The sequence below is a fragment of the Leishmania infantum genome, chromosome 26 (genome assembly GCF_000002875.2).
Source record: "Leishmania infantum JPCM5 genome chromosome 26".
NCBI classification, from domain to species: domain Eukaryota; phylum Euglenozoa; class Kinetoplastea; order Trypanosomatida; family Trypanosomatidae; genus Leishmania; species Leishmania infantum.
In genome coordinates, this window is record NC_009410.2 from 101336 (window position 1) to 118581 (window position 17246).

A 17246-nucleotide genomic window follows, 5' to 3' on the forward strand; every position below is an offset into this window, starting at 1 on the left:
CCCGCAGGTCGCCTCGCAGCCGCTCACGTGATGCCCAGTCGCCACCTCGCGCATCCCTCCCCGCCCTCCCCTCGCGGTGGCTCAGCCTCCCCACACCGGTGTGGGGCGTGTGTGGGTCGGGGGTAGGGGTGAGGTACCTTCGAGTCACCCTGATGCTTTGCCTATTCTCATATGGATGCCACAGACGTGCCCACGGTCGCGGGTCGCGCCGACGCAACGCCGCCCCAGGACACGACCGCCGACATCAGCAGCCACACATCGCTCTGGCATCCCTACCTAGGTGGGTGCCTCCCCCTGACACCACCAGCAGGGGGGAGGGGGAGGGGCTCGGCATCGGCAGGGAGAGGGGCAGGGGCTGGGGGGGGTCGACTGGCTTCTCCCGCACAGAGAGTGCGAGCGCCGAACCCTGTTTATACCGCCCACAGAGGGGGGCTGTCCGTCACAAGGGAGCAACGGGGGGAGGACGAGCAGCAAACACGCGACAGTGCAACAGGCAGCAGCGCACGCTGCTGCTTCGGAAAGAAGCATAAGAACCGGAACATGAGGCACGAAATGGGAGGAGAGGAGCGCGAAGAGGCGAAGGACCAAGGGCACAGACACTGGAGATGGATGCTGCATAAGCCTGTCCATCACAGTAAGACGGAGGAGAAGACAGTCAACGGGGAGCACGATACCCGGCAAGTGCCTGAGCACTCACCAACAGAGCCGGCCCACACCGTATGCCGCAGAAGATGAAGGAAGGCACAAGGCGGCGAGCACGTGACGGGCAACACGGCGTGGGCTGAGGAACGCGAAGGACAGGAGCAGGAGGCGGAGGGGAGGGTCGGACGGTGCTCTATAATTGGATCGCGGCACGTGAAGACCCTCGTCTGTGTCTGGAAGCGCTCAGTGGTTCTCGCCGCCTTCGTCCCTTGCTCGCCGTCATGTATGCGCCTCTGACGGAGGAGCTGTGCCATTCCCTACCCCAAGCTTACATACATGCGCAGTTACTAGACGCACATCAGCTGCAGGAGGCGCTGGTCAATGGCGTCGTAGGGGGCCTGCATGGGCGGGATGTGCAGGCCAGATGGCGTCCGCACAGAGCCGCACACCTGCTGGCTCAACGCTGCACCGGCACCGGAGCACTCGACGCCACCACCGCTGGCCGCAGCTGCCGACGCGACCAGCCCGTTTGGGTCTCGAAGTCGCTCCTCGTCGTAGTTCGTCAGTTGGAACTCGCTCGCGATGTTGGTGAGGTAGGCAACGCACTTGTCGTTCGGCGGCGTGTACATGCCGAGCCGCTCCATCATCCGCTGGTTCACGGAAAACTCGGCATTCGACATCGACATCTCGACAAACTCGTGACCGAACTTCGACTCAAACATCTTGCGCAGCGCCGCCAGCTCCGGCACCGAGTCACCGATACGCGCGCTCGCCCACAGAACCGACGTAATCGCCTCCTTCAGCTCCGGCGGGCATGCCGAGCTCGGGTCCTTCTTGTTTTTGTCCGTCTTGAGCGGTTTGCTTTCGGCGATGAGCTGCACACGATTCGCCAACAGGTCGAGGAAGAGCGACAGCACCTCGTAGCCTTCGATGTTCACATCCTCGCGGATACAGTTCTCGACCCGAATGCGAGCAGAGTCGTACTTCTCCAGAGCGAGCAACTCTGCAACGCTGCGGCGCTGCGCCTTGACGCTGTTCACCAGCTTGTTCTTCTGCATTCCTAGACGCGTGGTGGCCATGCGGATGTTGGCGCGCACCTTGACCGGGTCAAAGCCTCCGGACGACTTTGTGTTTTTCAGGAAGCCCTTCATTATCGTCGGTTTGGTGGTGTGCCAGTGTGTGAGCGCGTGTCTCTGCAGAGTCGCTTGGCGTGTATATCAGCCGATTAGTCTCGCGCTTCCTGCAGTTGCCGCGCGTCGAGTCGATGGCTGCGCTCCGTGGAACAACAAACAGCAAAGAGCGAGTCTGGCTCGGCGACTGGGCCAGCAGCAGCACAGACACACACGCGAGGGGGGAGGCGATGCAGCCGAGGGCGGGGCAGCGGAAAGGGGAGAGGGCGAAGGTTCAAAGAATGCACAGGAAGCGCAATGTCGCGGCGATGGCAACGCGGGCGGCAGAGAGAGGGGAGTGGGGTCGTGCGTATGTTTACGGCTCTGCGCGTGCGTGCGCATACGCGGAGAGGGAAGAAGCACGGAGGGAGGGGGGAGTCGGGCAGAGATGGAGAGGCAGAGGCATGGGCCACAAAAGTCGAAGCGCGACAGTGCTGGGGTGGCACCTGCTCGCGACAGGCAGCTGAAGTGGATGCCCAGCAGCCACGAGATGCCGTGGCGCCTAGAGCGGCGACGTGACGCATTAGCGGAGCACATGAGCCGATGGCGCACGCCTTGCCAAAGAAGGGAGGGAGAGGCGGGCACATGAGTGCTGCTGCGAGACAACTCGATAAGGAGGCACAACAAAACACCTACAGAGCACACACGCACACGCACACACCGCACATCAAGAGAGACTTACCCGCGGCACAGCACAGCGGAAAAAGAGATGTTCAACGTGAAAAGGTCACGCGCAGAGGCAGAGACAGAAGCATAGGCACGTGTGGCCCACACGACTAATCGAAGCGGTTATGGTGATGGTGGTGGTTCGACGTACCCCCGCGTCTGACACCGAGGATCGTCTTTTCGGGTGCATTCGACGGCACGTAGCGCTCCATCGTGGCCGCCGCACGCGCGAACTCCTGCTTTACCTGGTTGAACTTAGCTGGATGCAGGTGGCGACCGAGGTTCAGTCCGCCGGCCCCGACGTCTTCGTACGGGTCTTCGATGCCGAGGAGGTAGCTGAATGTGCCCTGCTTGCTCTGCGGGAAGTTCCAGTTCAAGTCGGAGCGGAGTGAAAGCCGCGGGCGGCTGAGGCTGACAATGTTCTTCTCATAGTTGAAGTGAGCCGCGTAGTAGATGAAGAAGCCGTGCAAGAGCTTGCCGAGCTCGACCGGGTCGCAGTCCCAAAGTGGGGAGAAGTCGGGGAAGCGCGGCATGTGGACTGGATGAGCTAGCGACCACGGGTCGATCCAGGCCAGCTGCCGAGTTGCCAAGAGGTAGTGAACAAACATGACCGTCACCGCGTAGGAGGTGAGCATGGCTGCCGTCCCCAGCCCCACGCCGGAGGCCTTGCCCCACGCCTTCGCGGCCATGGCTGCGTGGCGAGTAGCTGGGGGGCCGTTGTGCAGATAGTGGCGGAGCAGGTAGCTGTTCTTGACGCCGTAAGCCACAAAAGAGATATCCCACTTGTACATGAACATCTCCGGCACGTATCGGAGGTCCAGCATGTCGCGCGTGTAGTCCTCGCGCATGCCCTTGGTCATGATCACCCCATCTGGGAAGAAGCCGACAGCCTCGATGGCTTGCTCGCGCGACGTGCACTGCACCGCGCACCGGCAGCCATACGTCGTCCGCTCCACCCAGATGCCCTCGATATTTTCCCGCCCCATCTTTGTGGCGATGTATTCCAGGTCCTTGGAATCCAGATGGCGGTTGCGTATGTCCCACAGGGTCGTGCGCGACTTGCGGTCCTCCTCCTCCGTCAGCACGGTGTACCGCCCCCGCGCGACCTTGTCGTCGTTGACGTAGCGCAGTTTCACGACAGGGGTGCGAGCCTCCGTGAGGGCCAAGAGATTGTTGCGCAGAAACTGCGGCATGTAGCGCTTGACAACTGACCACAGCTTTTCCGTGCGCTTCGCCTGCACGGAGTGGTCGGGGTACGGGTCGTCGAAGACACAGGCAAGGTCGAGGTCGCTGCCCCACTCCATCTGCCCGTGCGTCACCAACGACCCGCAGCAGTAAATTTTCGCATCCGGCGTCCACTTGTCGGCAAGCATCTGCAGCTGCTGTTGGGCCCGAATGGCCGTGCGAAACATCTGCTCTGGGCCGATCCGCTTGCTGTTCTCCTCCAGCAGCGCGCGACCCCACTGCTCGTAGTGATCCTTCGAAGCAACCAGGTGCGAGGCGTAGCTGACCCCCTCCGACGTCGACGAGGACGCTGCGCTCGGCGAAGATGCAGCGTCAGCCGAACTCGGCGCCGCCACCGCGCTCGAACGCAGCCCGCGCGTGACGGCCACGTAGAGGTACAGTGGAGTAGGGGCGTGCATAGCGACGGCCTATCACTACCTCCCAGAGGCTTCGCATGCGACCCGCGTATATGCGGTCACCTCCGTGCGAAGAAAGGTGCGTGCACGCCTGCGGCCGATAAATGAGAAGACCTCACGCAACACTGTTCCGTGCGGCAGTATGCAGGCTGCGAGAGACAAGTCCGTGGGGAAGAGAGCGGAGACGTTGGAGGGCCCAGCGGCATCAAAGGAGGTGAAGCAGCAAAGAGGGAGACGTTGCCTCGCACACATCGGGGCGCTTTTCCGTCCTCAGGCGTGCTGTGCATCCCGACCCATGTCGCTCTGAGCTCGTGTGCACATCTGCCATGGCAGAAACTGGAGCTGCCAAGGTCAAGAGCGTGGAACGAAAAGGTGAGGACGGATGTCGCGTGAACACATGTGGCTTACTGCAGCGACGAACGAAGACAGAGAAGGATGCGGACACCCAAGCACACAGACAGCAAGAACGGGTTCAAAATAAAGAGCGGCTGCCACTCTCACGCGCAGGCCTTTACGCACCGTCGCACAGGGCAGGATACGGGCACTCGGCTTTGGTGTGCCGCTGCGTCCGCCCGCGCCGCCATGTGAGGCTCATCCTATCCCCTCGACTGAAGGTAGGCAGTAGCTCGGACAGCGTGTCCGTCCTCTTTTCAGCGATACAGTGCGTCCAGCCGTAGCGGGCCTCCCCAGCTATGACGACGAGGGAGCGTGGGGCTAGGTAGACGCCGACAGGCGCAGCCACCTCTGCCGGTGCATCCCAGCGCGAAAACTCCATTACGGTGTACGAGCCAAGCGACACGATGAAAACTGCGTCGTCGAACGCGTTGTGCGCATCCACGTGGGCGGCAATGCCGCACGCCCCTACCTCGCTGTAGTCGTAGTAGTTCACCGTCAGTTGGTCGCACTCGTGGTCGCCAGGGCGGAAGGGATAATCTCCGTCGATGCGCACGCCCCCGGCAGCCATGTCATTCTGCAGCCGTGCGCGCATCCACACATAGAAAGACGGACGCGCGTTCGTCACGTCCCCCTCCGCCGTGAGCGCATTCACTCCGTAGAGGAAGCGGCGGTTGAAGTGTGCCACGCGGCGGCGCGAGAGATATTCCATCTGTAGCCGCGGACGTCCGTGGTGCAGTTCGTGCCATATGGTCTTCTCCTCATCTGCCGTTACAAAGTCCTCCACAAGGAAGAGGCCGGGAACATCCGGCACAGCTTGTGATGTGCACGTACGTGCTGGCGGCGCTGCCCCGTTTGAGAGCGACTGGGTCGGCCGCGCCCTCGAGGAGCAGTCTTGTGAGCCTCGCTCCTCCTCGGCGGCAGCACACGACAGACTAGTCGAGGATGGAAGCAGCCGCTCAATTCCGACTACCGGCCGCTGCAACAAGTGGGCAACGCGCGAGCGCACGGCAGCGGCGTCACACGGCACCAAGTAGAGGAAGCCGCAGCCCTTCTTTGCAGAGGAAGAGGACGTCGAAGACGATGCCTCCTTCCACAGCGAGGCGTTCGGCGGCACTTGCAGCACCACCACCACCACCACGGATGCTTTGTCGGCTGCCGCGCCGTCAACAGCGGGGGAGGACGCGGGCGAGGTGTGCACCAGCGCCCCCGTTTGGGTGACCTCGTCGTCGCGGAGGTCCGCCCCACTGGGGCAGGAAGACGCTCCTTCGGCAGAGGCGGCAAAGTGCGCCAGCTCCGCCACAGCAACATGCATCACAGAGACACTATGGGACAAGGCCCTTGCCCCCGCACCAGCTCCTTCCACTGCATCGCGGGGCAACTGTAGAGGGACGCTGCACACGACAAAAGGCAGCGTGGAACTGTGCTGCAGCACGCCGTTCGACGGCAACGGCGTGGCAGACGCAGCAGTAGGAGAGGCGCAGGAGCATTTTTGCGGGGTAGCGGCCGCAGCGCAGCGCAGCAGTCCGTGTGCCTCCAGAGTCTGACGAAGGTCATAAGGGGTGCAACCGGCATGGGTGCCGCCGTTTAACGCCACAAAGCCGGTGGCTTGCTCATGGGGCGGGAGGAGGCGCGCCGCGAGAGCGCCGAAGGCGTCTCCATCGTGCGCCTGGATCCCTGCTTCTGGTGCGACGATCCTGAAAAAGCGTGCCAGCCACTTCTTACACGAGATGTGCGTCTTCTTCATCTGCCGCGGAGGCAGCTTTAGGAGAGGGAGAAGGTGGTCGAGTGGATCGCCTGCGAGGGACATGGCGGTGGAGACAATGAAGCGAAAAGAGGCAGCAGAAAATAAGGCTGGAAGAACTTCGAATTCGCGGCGCTATGCGCGTGCGCGAGTCGCGGTGGTAGTGCCGAGCTCACCCGTGTTTGATGACCTCCTCCCTGCTCAACGACAGACAGAGACACTGGCACAGAGAGCAAGAGACACACAAGTAAGCCGTAAGTGTTAGGGAGAGGAGAAGTATGCGAAAGGAAAAAAAAGAGAGCGAAGCACATGAAGTCGGTCTAAGCGTGTGTGCATCCGTGACTCAGCACGGGCACGTCATCACCACCGGCGCATGTTGCGCTGCGAACCTTCTGGATGCACACCAGAGAGAATAGCGGCGGTAGGGGAGCGAGTGTTCGAAGGTTGCAAGCTTGTCGTAGACTCCCCACCTCTTCACCCGCCTCCCGCAGTCTCTCTCACTGACGTGTGCACTTTTGTGAGTGCAATGAGCTGAAGGCCACGCGTAGGAAGAGCACGCGGCAGACAGCTGCGCTGCCGTCGGGTCACAAGACAGAAACGCCCTCACCTCACTTGGTTCGTGTTCTCCAGTGTGACATCACCCGTTGTGTGACAGGGGAACACAAAGGAGTGAGGGAGCAGAGCCGCCGGCGCCGGAAACGCGGGCTGACGGCACGCATACCGTAAAAGGCCGTCGAGGGTGGTTGCGGAGGGAGACGGCGTTGTTAGCGAGAGAGAAAGCACCGCGCATGCAAGAGGCTTGGCCGACGGGCTGACAACGGGAGGTGAAGAGTCGCGCATGCAGCACAAACACTTGCCGCACCTCAGCGTTGTCAATCGCCGTGGCTCACGCACTCTATCAAACGCACCGAGCCATTCCGTTGTGGTGCGCCCGGCTAGCGCCGCTGCCGCTGTTTCTTCTGGCAGGCCGGACAAACACACAGCTCGCAGTACCCGCAGTACCAGGAGCGCAGCTGCAGCACCACATCCGCCTGCCGCCCAATCGGAGTCTCGCAGAAGTGGCAGAGTGCCATTCCCTCGGACATGACAGAGGGGATGCGCTTGGCTATTTCGTAGGTGTTGGCGGCAAAGCGGCCCTGTCGCTTGCAGTAGGGACACTTCATGGGAGCACTCGTCGCCTGCTTCGCCTCCCTGTAGTAGTCCCGCCAGACGTGGTGCTTACTAAGGTGGTCCGTCATCCTCGATAGGCTGTTGGAGGTGGTGTGGGGAGGAGGAGGGGAGGGGGGTCTGAAGGATGAGTACGAGGTGCGGGGGTGGAGACGGAGAGCACACCCTCGTCGTGATGATCGCCTTCCCTCGTCAAGCCACTGCTGCGCCCCCTCCCCCTGTTGGGTGTTGTCGTTGCCGCCCTCTTGTCTTGGCGTAGTGTTCTGTAAGTGCAGTGACGACGGCTCTTCGACGCTCCGCGCGCAAAGGTTAGGCCCCGGCGAAACAGCGGCAGGGAGGCAGAGAGATGCAGCGATGGAAGGAGTGCAGGTGAATCCAGTCGGGATGTAGGAGGGAGGAGGGGGGAGGGAGGGAGAGCTGGTGGTGCTACAAAAAATACTGAGCAAATCCTTTCTTACATGTTATTCGGCCACGAACAAGTCTACCCGCGTGCACGCATGACACAGCCACAGCTCGCCTGACTCTGCCACACTACGGCCTACCTCTGGTCCACTTGGATAAGCCATCCGCTGCTCAACCAAACCATGCGTCTAACGGGCTCCTATTGCCCTTGCTCGCCCGTTCCTCCAGTACGTGCTGCGACATCGGCGCCAGACAGAGACTCGTGTGGACAGCATGCCTTGATCCAAAGCGAGCCGCATCCACGGGTCCTGCTCGAGGGCAAAAGCGGTGGCGCCTGTCTTGCGGGTAGCAGGGGGTTGTAGAGGGGCATGGCGAATAAGCTCAGGGGCGGAAGCTAGCGAGATTCAGGTCAGGACCCTCCGAGGCCCGGCACACTTGCCTGTCTGCCATGCTTCACCCTCTCCGTCTCTTCAGGTCGCGACATTCCACAATCGGCTCCCCGCAGGCTCGTCACATTCAGGTCTGGGGGGACTCGACGGTGCAGCTGGGGATGCCCTCGCCACACTTCCGGCATCTGCGCCTCATCAGCCCACCCGGGCACATCGAGGGCGTGCCGCATGCTTCGCGCACACGCACCTTGCGGCTCACGGGCATGATCCGCTTCGCGCCGTTCCCGCCCACCGCTCTTGCTCATCCGGCCTCTCCATGCACTGTATGCGTTCTGTACGAGACGTGCCGGCTGTGCATCACGGCGCGCGGGCTCTGTGCTCGCAGTTCTGCCCTGTGGGGCCCGCCTCAGCGCGGCGTCGTGGCCGGGAGAGGGGGCTCGCTGCCTTCACTTGCCGCCTCAGGCCATGTCGTAGAGGGGCGTGCCCAGCGGAAGGGACCCGCCGATGAGCATGTGCCGGCGCACAAAGAGCTCACAGCACGGCGCTCCGACGGAGCACGGGGGGTGGGGGCAGCGGTAGACACCCGGCGGGGAAGCCAATGCAGCGCGAGCGGGATGTGCGTGGCCAGGTCACTGCGTGCAAGATCATAGCGCGAAACAAGGTGTATCTGGAGAAACCCGCGAGTCTCGCGCAGCAGCATATCGGGCACAACACCCAGCCGGACCTCATCACAGCAAAACACAGGCGAGGGCGTGAGGGTACCGCAGTTCTAGCGGAGCAGTAGGCAGCACATCACCTGCACCCGTTGTGGTCGCTGCCAGTCGGACGTCGTTGCAGGAATACAAAGTGCGGGCACCTGCCCGTGCGCGACCGGGCGAGCATGACCTCCTGTCGCCTCGTAAGCTCAGCACTCCGGTCCTTCGAATGTGGGACGGCTCCCGCATGCACCTCTTGTCCCAGCGTGCCGAGCCCTGTAGCGCGCAGTTTCGGGGGATGCCGGTCTGGCGTATGAGGCCGGTGGCCGACTTCGTGCTCCGTGCAGTGAGCGTCGGCGCCTCCGCCACTGCCGGTTTACGGGAGCCTGTCGACTTTGTCCTTGTGTTCCAACTCGCAATGGCCAGAAACCCACTGAAATGAGAGACGCACGCGGTGGACCACAGTAGCGCCAGCGCGTGCGCCAAGACCTGTCGCACGATTCCGGCCTCCACCCTTCCAGGGGCCGTAGTGAGAGCGGCATGAGGAAGGAGACTGAGTCCGCGGCACCGGCAACCACGCCTGTTTGTGTGCATCTCGGCTCGACATGCTGTCCTCGCCGCAGCCTCTCGAGCAAGCCACCAAATGCTAAGGAGGGAGAGAAGAGGCGGTGGGCACCCCCCCCCTCCACACACACACACAGAATCTCCACGACAGAGCACACGAGGCACAGGTCTTCATGAGGAGAGTGGGCTGGTCCGTGCACACACGGTCTCTCTCCTCCTTCGCGGCTCCTTCCCTCTGCCCAAGAGCCAGCCTATCACCTCACCGCCGTCCAAGAGCCATGTGAATGAGTGTGAGCGTGTGAGGCTTTCGTGGTGCTGTTGCGGCTTGCCGCTTATGACAGGTGTTTCGCTAAAACGAAGAAGCACGTGAGCTGCTCTTCGCTTCTTAGATGCGCACAGCTGGCAGAGCAGCGAAGAGACCCAAATGCCAAAACCAAGTGGAGGTGGAAAGATGAGGGTGGGGTAGGGAGAGTGTCGCACTCTTCTCGGCAATCAGACACGGCGGTGTCGCCGCGGCCGAGCAGTACTGCCGTCGCCGTCATCGAAGTCATCCTCGGTGCCGACTTCTTCGCCATGCATCAAGGACTTCCCCATCGCATCGTCGTACTCCCAGGGGCGAGCCCGCTTCCACCAGCTTGCAAAGTAGGCTTGGCGCTGAACCGATGCCTCCTCAGGGGTGTCTGCCACGTACAACCAGCCATCCTCGCCACCCTCCGGTACTCCACCCGTACCGCTTCCTTCACTGTGCATCCTCCATGCACCATCGGTAGGCGTAGCCGCCTGCTCTACAGTGGTCTCGTTCGCCTTGGTATCGCCTCCATCCGCCTCTCCCGCCTTGCTTGCCTCGGCCCCCGGTGATTCGGCGGCGGCCGCGGAGGAGGCAGCTAGCCGCCCTTTCCTATTGCTGATCTCACGCAGCGCTTTGCAGGCCGGGTCGAGCTGGATAGGCCGCACATTCCAGTTATGGACTCGCAGTAGCCGCAAGAACACCGTCATTTCGCTGCTGGCCGGCCACGGAATGCGAGTGGGAAGCACAGGCTTGTACTCCTTCATGTCGGCGAGATGCGCGTCCTCGACGGCAGTGTGCGGCCGGCTCGCCGCCCGTGCACGATCGCGCGCCGCGAGGATGTCGTCCAGGGGCGGCATCGCATTCAGATCCACGTCCACGATGTCCGCCGCAATCTTGTGGAACGCAAACACCTCGGCCGCCTCACTAACCGCGCCGCCCCACGCGTCCTGCACCCTTCTGAGGCGTCCACGCTGGTGTGCATTGCCGGCGCCGCCAATGGAACGGTCGTACCCATGATAGGTGGACTGAGCAAGGTACAGGTACGGCCCCGGCGCCAGCGGGGTCGTGACACGACGCTCAGGCGAGAATGCGTCTTCGAGGATGGACTCGCGAGCGCCGCGGCACACCGCCAGCACCGACCCGATGATCTTGCGTATCATGTTGAGCAGAAAGGAGCAGCCCTCAATTTGGAAGAAGAGGAACGGCAGCGCTGTCGTGTTCGGTGACAAGCATGTGGCGGGGGTGGTGCTGGTGCCGGTAGGAGCCGTCGTCGTCGAGGCCGCGAAGCTGCCGCCGTCCGTGTCCTCCGGCGAAGTGGACATTCGTGGCGGGTACCTGAGAAGATTCATGTCGTACTCCGTCCTGCTCTCGCCGTGCACCGGAACTGGCGCCTCGTCAGCAGCTCTGCCCTTGGTCGAGCAGGGGAAGAAGAACAACCGCGGGCACACTTCGCTGCGGTAGATGGCGCGCAGTGCCTCGTCCGTCGTTGGCTGGATAACCTTCGCGCTTACACCAGAACGGTTTGAGTCGATGTCGACGGAGAAGTTGTGGTATCGGCGCGAGCCTGTGAAGTGAGAGCGCAGCACCTGGTTGCACCGATCCGCGTTCGCCTTCAGGTCGCGCAGCCACGACGACGCCGACACCTGCGCATCGGCCGGAGGCGCGACTGCATTCATCTTCTCTAGGTCGACGTACGGGATACTGTACTGGGTTCGTTGCGCCGCGGCCGCCTCCTCCGCCAGCGCTTGCACGTGAGCGAGGCAGCCAGGGTAGTACTTGTCGACCGCGGTCCATGTGTCACACGGGGGCAAGAGAGCGTAGAGCGGCAGCATATAGCGGTACACGCGCCGGTTGCAGCAGTGGCGCGGGATAAAGCTGCCGGAGAGCTGCATGACGTTCGCGACGCGAACCGTGGACGGGAGCTGCCTGTTAAGCTTCTCACAGATGCCCTCAGCCTGCCCCATCTCCTCAAACACCTCCTTGGGAACGAAGAGGGAGACCATGTTTCGAATAGCGTGAACGCCGCGATCAGTGCGGCAAGAGCGCGCAAAGTGGTGATGCTCGCCAGCAGGCCTTCCGCGGACCACGTCCGCGACGATGCCGGCATCCTTCAGTGCTTGGATTAGCACGCCCTCAACTGTGTGGCACGTCGGTGCGTGGGCCTGGATCTGCAGCCCACGAAATCCGCTGCCGCTGTACAGGACGCACAGCCCAATGTGGACGTGATTCTTTGGCGCCTTTCCGACCATCATGCGACGCGGGTCGGGTCGTCGCCGAGCCGTCTTGTCCCTCATTCTTTGTTAGGCACCCCCAGTGGGTGTTGGCCGTGTTGGCGCTCTCCCCCCCACTGTGTTGCTCTGCCCCTCTCGGTGCGGCGGCGGCGCGACACCACTCACCACCCTGCAGAGGCGCACGTACAAGGCGCCCGTGGCGCTGTCTCAACCTTGTATTCTTGGAGCAGGAAGGGGGAAGAGGATGGAGAAGGCCGCATGAGCAGCAGCATACATGATGAAGTGGGGAAAAGCAGAGGAAAACGAGAGGAGGTCAGCAAGACGCGAGAGAGTGCGGTGGGGCCCTTATGGCACATAGCGTTCGCAGATGAGAAACGACATCCACCACCCGCGGCAAGCGCGTGCATGAGCCGCTACCATGTCGCGAGGCCGTCACCGTCCCATCCCCATTGTCTGTGAGTCAGCCTCGACGCACGGGGATGCGCACTCAGTTGACCGGGGAGAAAGGGAGGAAAAGGTAGATTGTGAGCACGGAAAGCCGCCTATAGACTGCCGTGTCCAGTTGCCTTCCGATCTATTATGTTTCTATCCTGTTTTTGTGCAGCCGTCTCCGCCCTCACGCGCTGCCACCGCGTTCGGCGGGTACGGGAGTTCACAGAAAGAAAAAATCCGCAGCGCGCTACACGAGCCCAGCGCAGTAAACTCACACGCAGAGACGGGCCTGTTCACGGTTGACGCGCACACGTGGAATACGTTGGTGTGACTGTGTGTGCGTTATATACGTGGATAGGGCGACGCCGGAGGTACGCGGATGTGATGAGAAGGACGAGGCGCGAGCAAGACACAGAAAAGTCGCCACAGCAGAGAAACAGTCATCGATGATGGCGACAGCGATGGTGGCACATGTATACACACACACACATTTATAGATAGAATCGGCGCCATTTCTGTGGCATCTGCGTGTTGATCTGCAGGGTGTTGGTGTCCGCGTGTGGCTTTCTCTTTCCCGCTTCCCCTCTGTCGGGGGAAGCAACGGCGAAGAGCACTCACCAGCCCGTGAAGACGGGCATAAAGCCGACGCGTCCGGCGTTGGTGAGCGACTGGGATGGAGAGACGGCGAGGATGGAGGGTGCCCTTCACGGCCGCCAAGGTCGAAACACACACGAGAGAGAAAGGCACACCCTCGCACGCGGGAGCTGGAAGCCTTGAACGGAGTACGTACGCCTCAGCTCGCGCTTCCGCTTCGTATTCGATTCCGGTCTTCCACAGCCCGTTCCTCCAAGCGCTTACACTTTCGCACGCTCGACCTGCCGCACAATGGCGTCGATGACCGCCGTCACCGCCTCCACGGTCTGCGACGGAGACTCCTTCACGAAGACACGACCCATATCCTCAGCCAGAGACAAGTTCGGGTCAATCGGAATCGCACCGAGGAACGCCACCTCGTACATCTCCGCCAGTTTTTTTCCACCGTCCTTTGAGAAGATGTCGGTGCAGTGCGCGCAGTGCGGGCAGACAAAGCCGGACATGTTCTCGACGATGCCGAGGCACCGCAGCTGCAGCTTGTGGCAGAAAGACAGCTCCTTTTTGACATCGTCGGTGGAGACGTCCTGCGGTGTGGTCACGACGACGGCCCCGGAAGGGCGGAAGCTGCGCAGCACCTCGCACAGCGTCAGGTGCTCGTCACTCGTGCCCGGCGGGGTGTCGATGATGAGGTAGTCCAGCGGGCCCCAGTTCACGTCCGTCACAAACTGCTTGATCATGGCGTCCTTCTTTGGGCCGCGCCACACCACCGCGTCCTTGTCGCTCGGAAGCAAGTACGCAATGGACATGACCTTCAAGTCCCCCGATGGCGCCATCGCGCCGGGAGCGGAGCCGGGGCTGCCGGCGGTGGCTGCCTTCGCCTGCGACGACACAGGCATCCACCCCTTCTCCCCTCTGTACACGTCGCGTCCCTCGAGGCCGCATATCTTGGGCACACTTGGGCCGCATACGTCCACGTCCAGCAGTCCCACCTGCTTGTGGTGCACATGCGCCAACGCGAGGGCGAGCTGGCACGCCACGGTCGACTTCCCAACGCCGCCCTTTCCGCTAAGAACGAGAATGATGTTCTTCACCTGGAGAAGCCCCGCGGATGCCACAGGCGCGGCAGCATCCGTACCCCCCGCACCGGAAAGGGGCGCAGCACCCTCTGCTACGGATGGGGATGACATCTGTGTCGTAGGTTTATATCTCCCTCTCTCTCTTTCCCGGCCCCAGGTGTGGGATAGAGGTGGTGGCGGTGGTCGCCGAAGGACAGAAAGACGAGTGGCCGCGAACGGAAGATGAGGAGGACAGGCAGGGGAGTGAGAGTGTGAGTGGAGGAGGCAGGGTGGTTCACTGAAAGGACCGTGCGCCTTTCAACGCGACCGATCCATCACGAACACGTCAGCAGCTATGTACGCATGCGCCAGCATGGTTCACCTAACCCTGCTGCACTGCCGCTATGTCAAGGTAGTCGGGGTCAGCTAGCACTGTTTGGTGCCGATCAGCCCACCGCAACGCCACTGCATACAGAGCACGCTAGGTCCACGGTCACGCTCGACATCACCGCAACGCCGCCAGAGCACAAAAGCCAAAGACGGCTGCGTATGTTTGTCGGATCGTCGACACGTGTCTTAGTGAGCTGCTGCACGCGTGATCATCATGGCCGCAAGTCTCTCCGGCGCACCACCAGCCCAGACCTGTCCGCCGACACGACAAGCCCGCAACTAGCGCCCGCGGGCAGGCTGCGGTCTCTTGGCTTCCCCGTAAGGAGCGTGGGGCACTGGGCCCTGCGATACCGCGGTGAGGTGGCCGGCATTATCAGGGACTAAGTGAAGAGAATCAATGGCAGCCAATGTGAGGGTGATCATGGTGCCGGTGATAGTGTGCACATGCGTCCGTTTGTGTGAGAGGAGATAAAGCTCGAACAGCGACAGCGGCGATATGGGGCGACTTCGAAAGAGGTGGGAGGGAAGCGATGAAGAGCAGGGAAGGCGGCTGGCCATTACGTAAACCTCGATCTTCTCCCCCTCACCACCACCGCCGGCCCGAGCCTCAGCCGTAGCGTCGGCGGCGGGAGCGCACCGTGTGCCTCAGTTTGCGTTGCTCCTCCTTTTGCAACGCTTCGGTTGTTCTCTTGCTCTTAATCCATAATGCGGCCGCTCCGCTAACGGAGCTTATCCTTACTTTCCTGTGCGAGCGGACGCCCCTCCGCAGGAAGACCCTCACACAAAGATGGGGAGCGGGCATCAGCGCAGCAGGCGGGGAGGGGGTGGAGAGTACGAGGGCAAGAGCGGCGTGACCGCGGCGTTGGCCGGTCACTCTCCCTCCTTGCCACTCCGGTCACTGGTGATGCAGCCCCTGCAGCCCTGCTGCTATGATCGCACGCACAACGGATGAGAAAAACAGACTCGTCCGTCGTCATGAGTACATCGCTACGGGGCCCATCTACTGAGCAGCTGCCACCGTCGTATTCGCCGTCTCCTCCTCCTCGCCCAGACGCTGCAAGGCACTCCAAATCTCCTGCAACTGCCGCCACGCCTCCGTGGGGTGCGTGACATCAACAACGTAATGCTTCATCACAGTGTCCACCGCAGCGCCTTCCCCCGTGGCAGCAGGAGCAGCCATCGCGTACAGGCGCTCCTCATCGTGGCGCATCTTGTCGCGCACCCCCTGTTGCAGGTCGCGCAGGCTGTGATACCCGCACAGGTACATGGCGGTCGACACCGTCGCACTAAAGCCCAACAGCGCAAACGCGGTGCCCCAAAAGAGGGCACGGTAGGCCAGAAGGACATGTTCCCGGGACGGCGGGCGTTGCGGCGACGCTGTTGTCGGTGTTGCTTCAGTCGCCGCAGCAATTTCGTCGTTGGCAGACCCAAAAAACAAGGCCTCCAGAGGGCCCATCATCTTCTGAGACAGTGACGATGGTGCCGAGGAGGCCGTGGTGGCATCTGCACGCTCGCCGCTCGTCTCGCTCCGTCCAGCGACGCCGTTCGCCCCCAGCGCCGATTGGTGTGGGATGTACATCCGCTCCAGCTCCAGCGCATCGGGCAGCTGCGCTCGCAGCTCCTGGAGCGTAGGAATCATCTGCACAACCTCTCTCGCACTCGGCACGTTTTGCTCATTCACTTGTGCGGGGCTCATCCGGAATTGTGTGCTGCTGCGGAACCCCTTCGCCGTCTGCGCAGGAGGGTTATGAGAAGGCGACGAATCAGCCGCGCCTGCCATGGTACCCTCGCACCTGGCAGATGTCGCTGCTGCAGCATCCTCCGCTGTGGCCACGCCCATAGAAGACAATGAAAGCGGCGAGGAAGGAGGGTTCGCTGCAAAGGTGCGCTGCGGCTCCACCATGGCAACACTGGCGCGGCGCACATGCACAGCCCGCGTGCGTGGCGCACGGCGCACCCCCGCTACGGCGTTCATCGGGAACCGCACCAACGCCTGCATGTCGATTGGTGAGTTGATGGGTGAGTCTGTATCCGTCTACGTAGAAAAGGAGATCGGGATGAGGGCAGCACCGTGAGAGCGACAAGGAAAAAGGGGCATGAGGAGTACAGAGACCATCAGAGAGAGATGGAGAGTGAGGTCGTCGGACACGGCGGCATGACTGCAAACGTGAGACCGTGCAACACCGCTTCGATGAAGGAAATATGACCGAGACAAGGAAACAACAGCAGGGATGCCGTTACGTCGAGGCCCATAGAGGAGCGTCCGTGCTGATGGGAAGCGGGCAGAAGAAGGGGTCGATTGCGGGACGAAAACTTGCCTCTCGTCCCAACATCGTCCCGGTAGATGCACGCGCGCGCACCGCAAAAACGTGACAGCAACGAGTCCCTCAAAACGCGTTCACTTTTCTACGTGTCACGTGTCACGTACCACACACACACACACACACACACACATGCATAGAGACACGCTCTCCGCCACGCACCCCCTACATCGCCTTAACTTCGTGTAATGCTCGGCAAGACAAAGGAGAAGGCGCACGCCGGCACTGGCAGTTGCGAAACTGTCATAGACGTGCAGGCCCGTGTATACGCGAGCGATGGAAGGAATAGGAAAAGACAGCAGTGAGAAAGGGGGGCGGTGAAGAAACGAAACGGAACAGACGCAGGTGTACACAATGCAAGAAAAGCACACACACACACACATAATGGGATTGAGAAGGAGCGCCCACCGCGAGGAAGAAGAACCTGTAGAGAGATGCAACGATCGCGCGCCGCCTATCCGGG

The 17246-nt window shown here is 61.9% G+C and overlaps 7 protein-coding genes across 7 annotated transcripts; all 7 read right to left on the reverse strand.

The window, feature by feature from the left end:
• Window positions 1–989: 989 nt before the first annotated feature.
• Window positions 990–1793, reverse strand: LINJ_26_0370 (conserved hypothetical protein; the record flags this gene model as incomplete). Its single annotated transcript, XM_001470348.1, has 1 exon — window positions 990–1793. One exon carries the CDS (start codon window positions 1791–1793, stop codon window positions 990–992), a length of 804 nt encoding a protein of 267 aa, XP_001470385.1.
• Window positions 1794–2587: 794 nt separating this feature from the next.
• RET2 (RET2, RNA editing complex MP57) lies at window positions 2588–4120 on the reverse strand (the record flags this gene model as incomplete). Its single annotated transcript, XM_001470349.1, has 1 exon — window positions 2588–4120. The coding sequence occupies one exon, from the start codon at window positions 4118–4120 to the stop codon at window positions 2588–2590; it is 1533 nt and encodes a 510-aa protein (XP_001470386.1).
• Window positions 4121–4628: 508 nt separating this feature from the next.
• LINJ_26_0390 (conserved hypothetical protein) lies at window positions 4629–6320 on the reverse strand (the record flags this gene model as incomplete). The annotated part of the gene is made up of 1 exon (XM_001470350.1): window positions 4629–6320. One exon carries the CDS (start codon window positions 6318–6320, stop codon window positions 4629–4631), a length of 1692 nt encoding a protein of 563 aa, XP_001470387.1.
• An 869-nt stretch (window positions 6321–7189) lies between these two features.
• Window positions 7190–7492, reverse strand: LINJ_26_0400 (conserved hypothetical protein; the record flags this gene model as incomplete). The annotated part of the gene is made up of 1 exon (XM_001470351.1): window positions 7190–7492. The coding sequence occupies one exon, from the start codon at window positions 7490–7492 to the stop codon at window positions 7190–7192; it is 303 nt and encodes a 100-aa protein (XP_001470388.1).
• Window positions 7493–9963: 2471 nt separating this feature from the next.
• On the reverse strand, window positions 9964–12054 carry LINJ_26_0410 (pseudouridylate synthase-like protein; the record flags this gene model as incomplete). The annotated part of the gene is made up of 1 exon (XM_001470352.1): window positions 9964–12054. One exon carries the CDS (start codon window positions 12052–12054, stop codon window positions 9964–9966), a length of 2091 nt encoding a protein of 696 aa, XP_001470389.1.
• Window positions 12055–13277: 1223 nt separating this feature from the next.
• On the reverse strand, window positions 13278–14204 carry LINJ_26_0420 (nucleotide binding protein-like protein; the record flags this gene model as incomplete). The annotated part of the gene is made up of 1 exon (XM_001470353.1): window positions 13278–14204. The coding sequence occupies one exon, from the start codon at window positions 14202–14204 to the stop codon at window positions 13278–13280; it is 927 nt and encodes a 308-aa protein (XP_001470390.1).
• A 1258-nt stretch (window positions 14205–15462) lies between these two features.
• LINJ_26_0430 (conserved hypothetical protein) lies at window positions 15463–16461 on the reverse strand (the record flags this gene model as incomplete). Its single annotated transcript, XM_001470354.1, has 1 exon — window positions 15463–16461. The coding sequence occupies one exon, from the start codon at window positions 16459–16461 to the stop codon at window positions 15463–15465; it is 999 nt and encodes a 332-aa protein (XP_001470391.1).
• Between the last annotated feature and the right edge of the window lie 785 nt (window positions 16462–17246).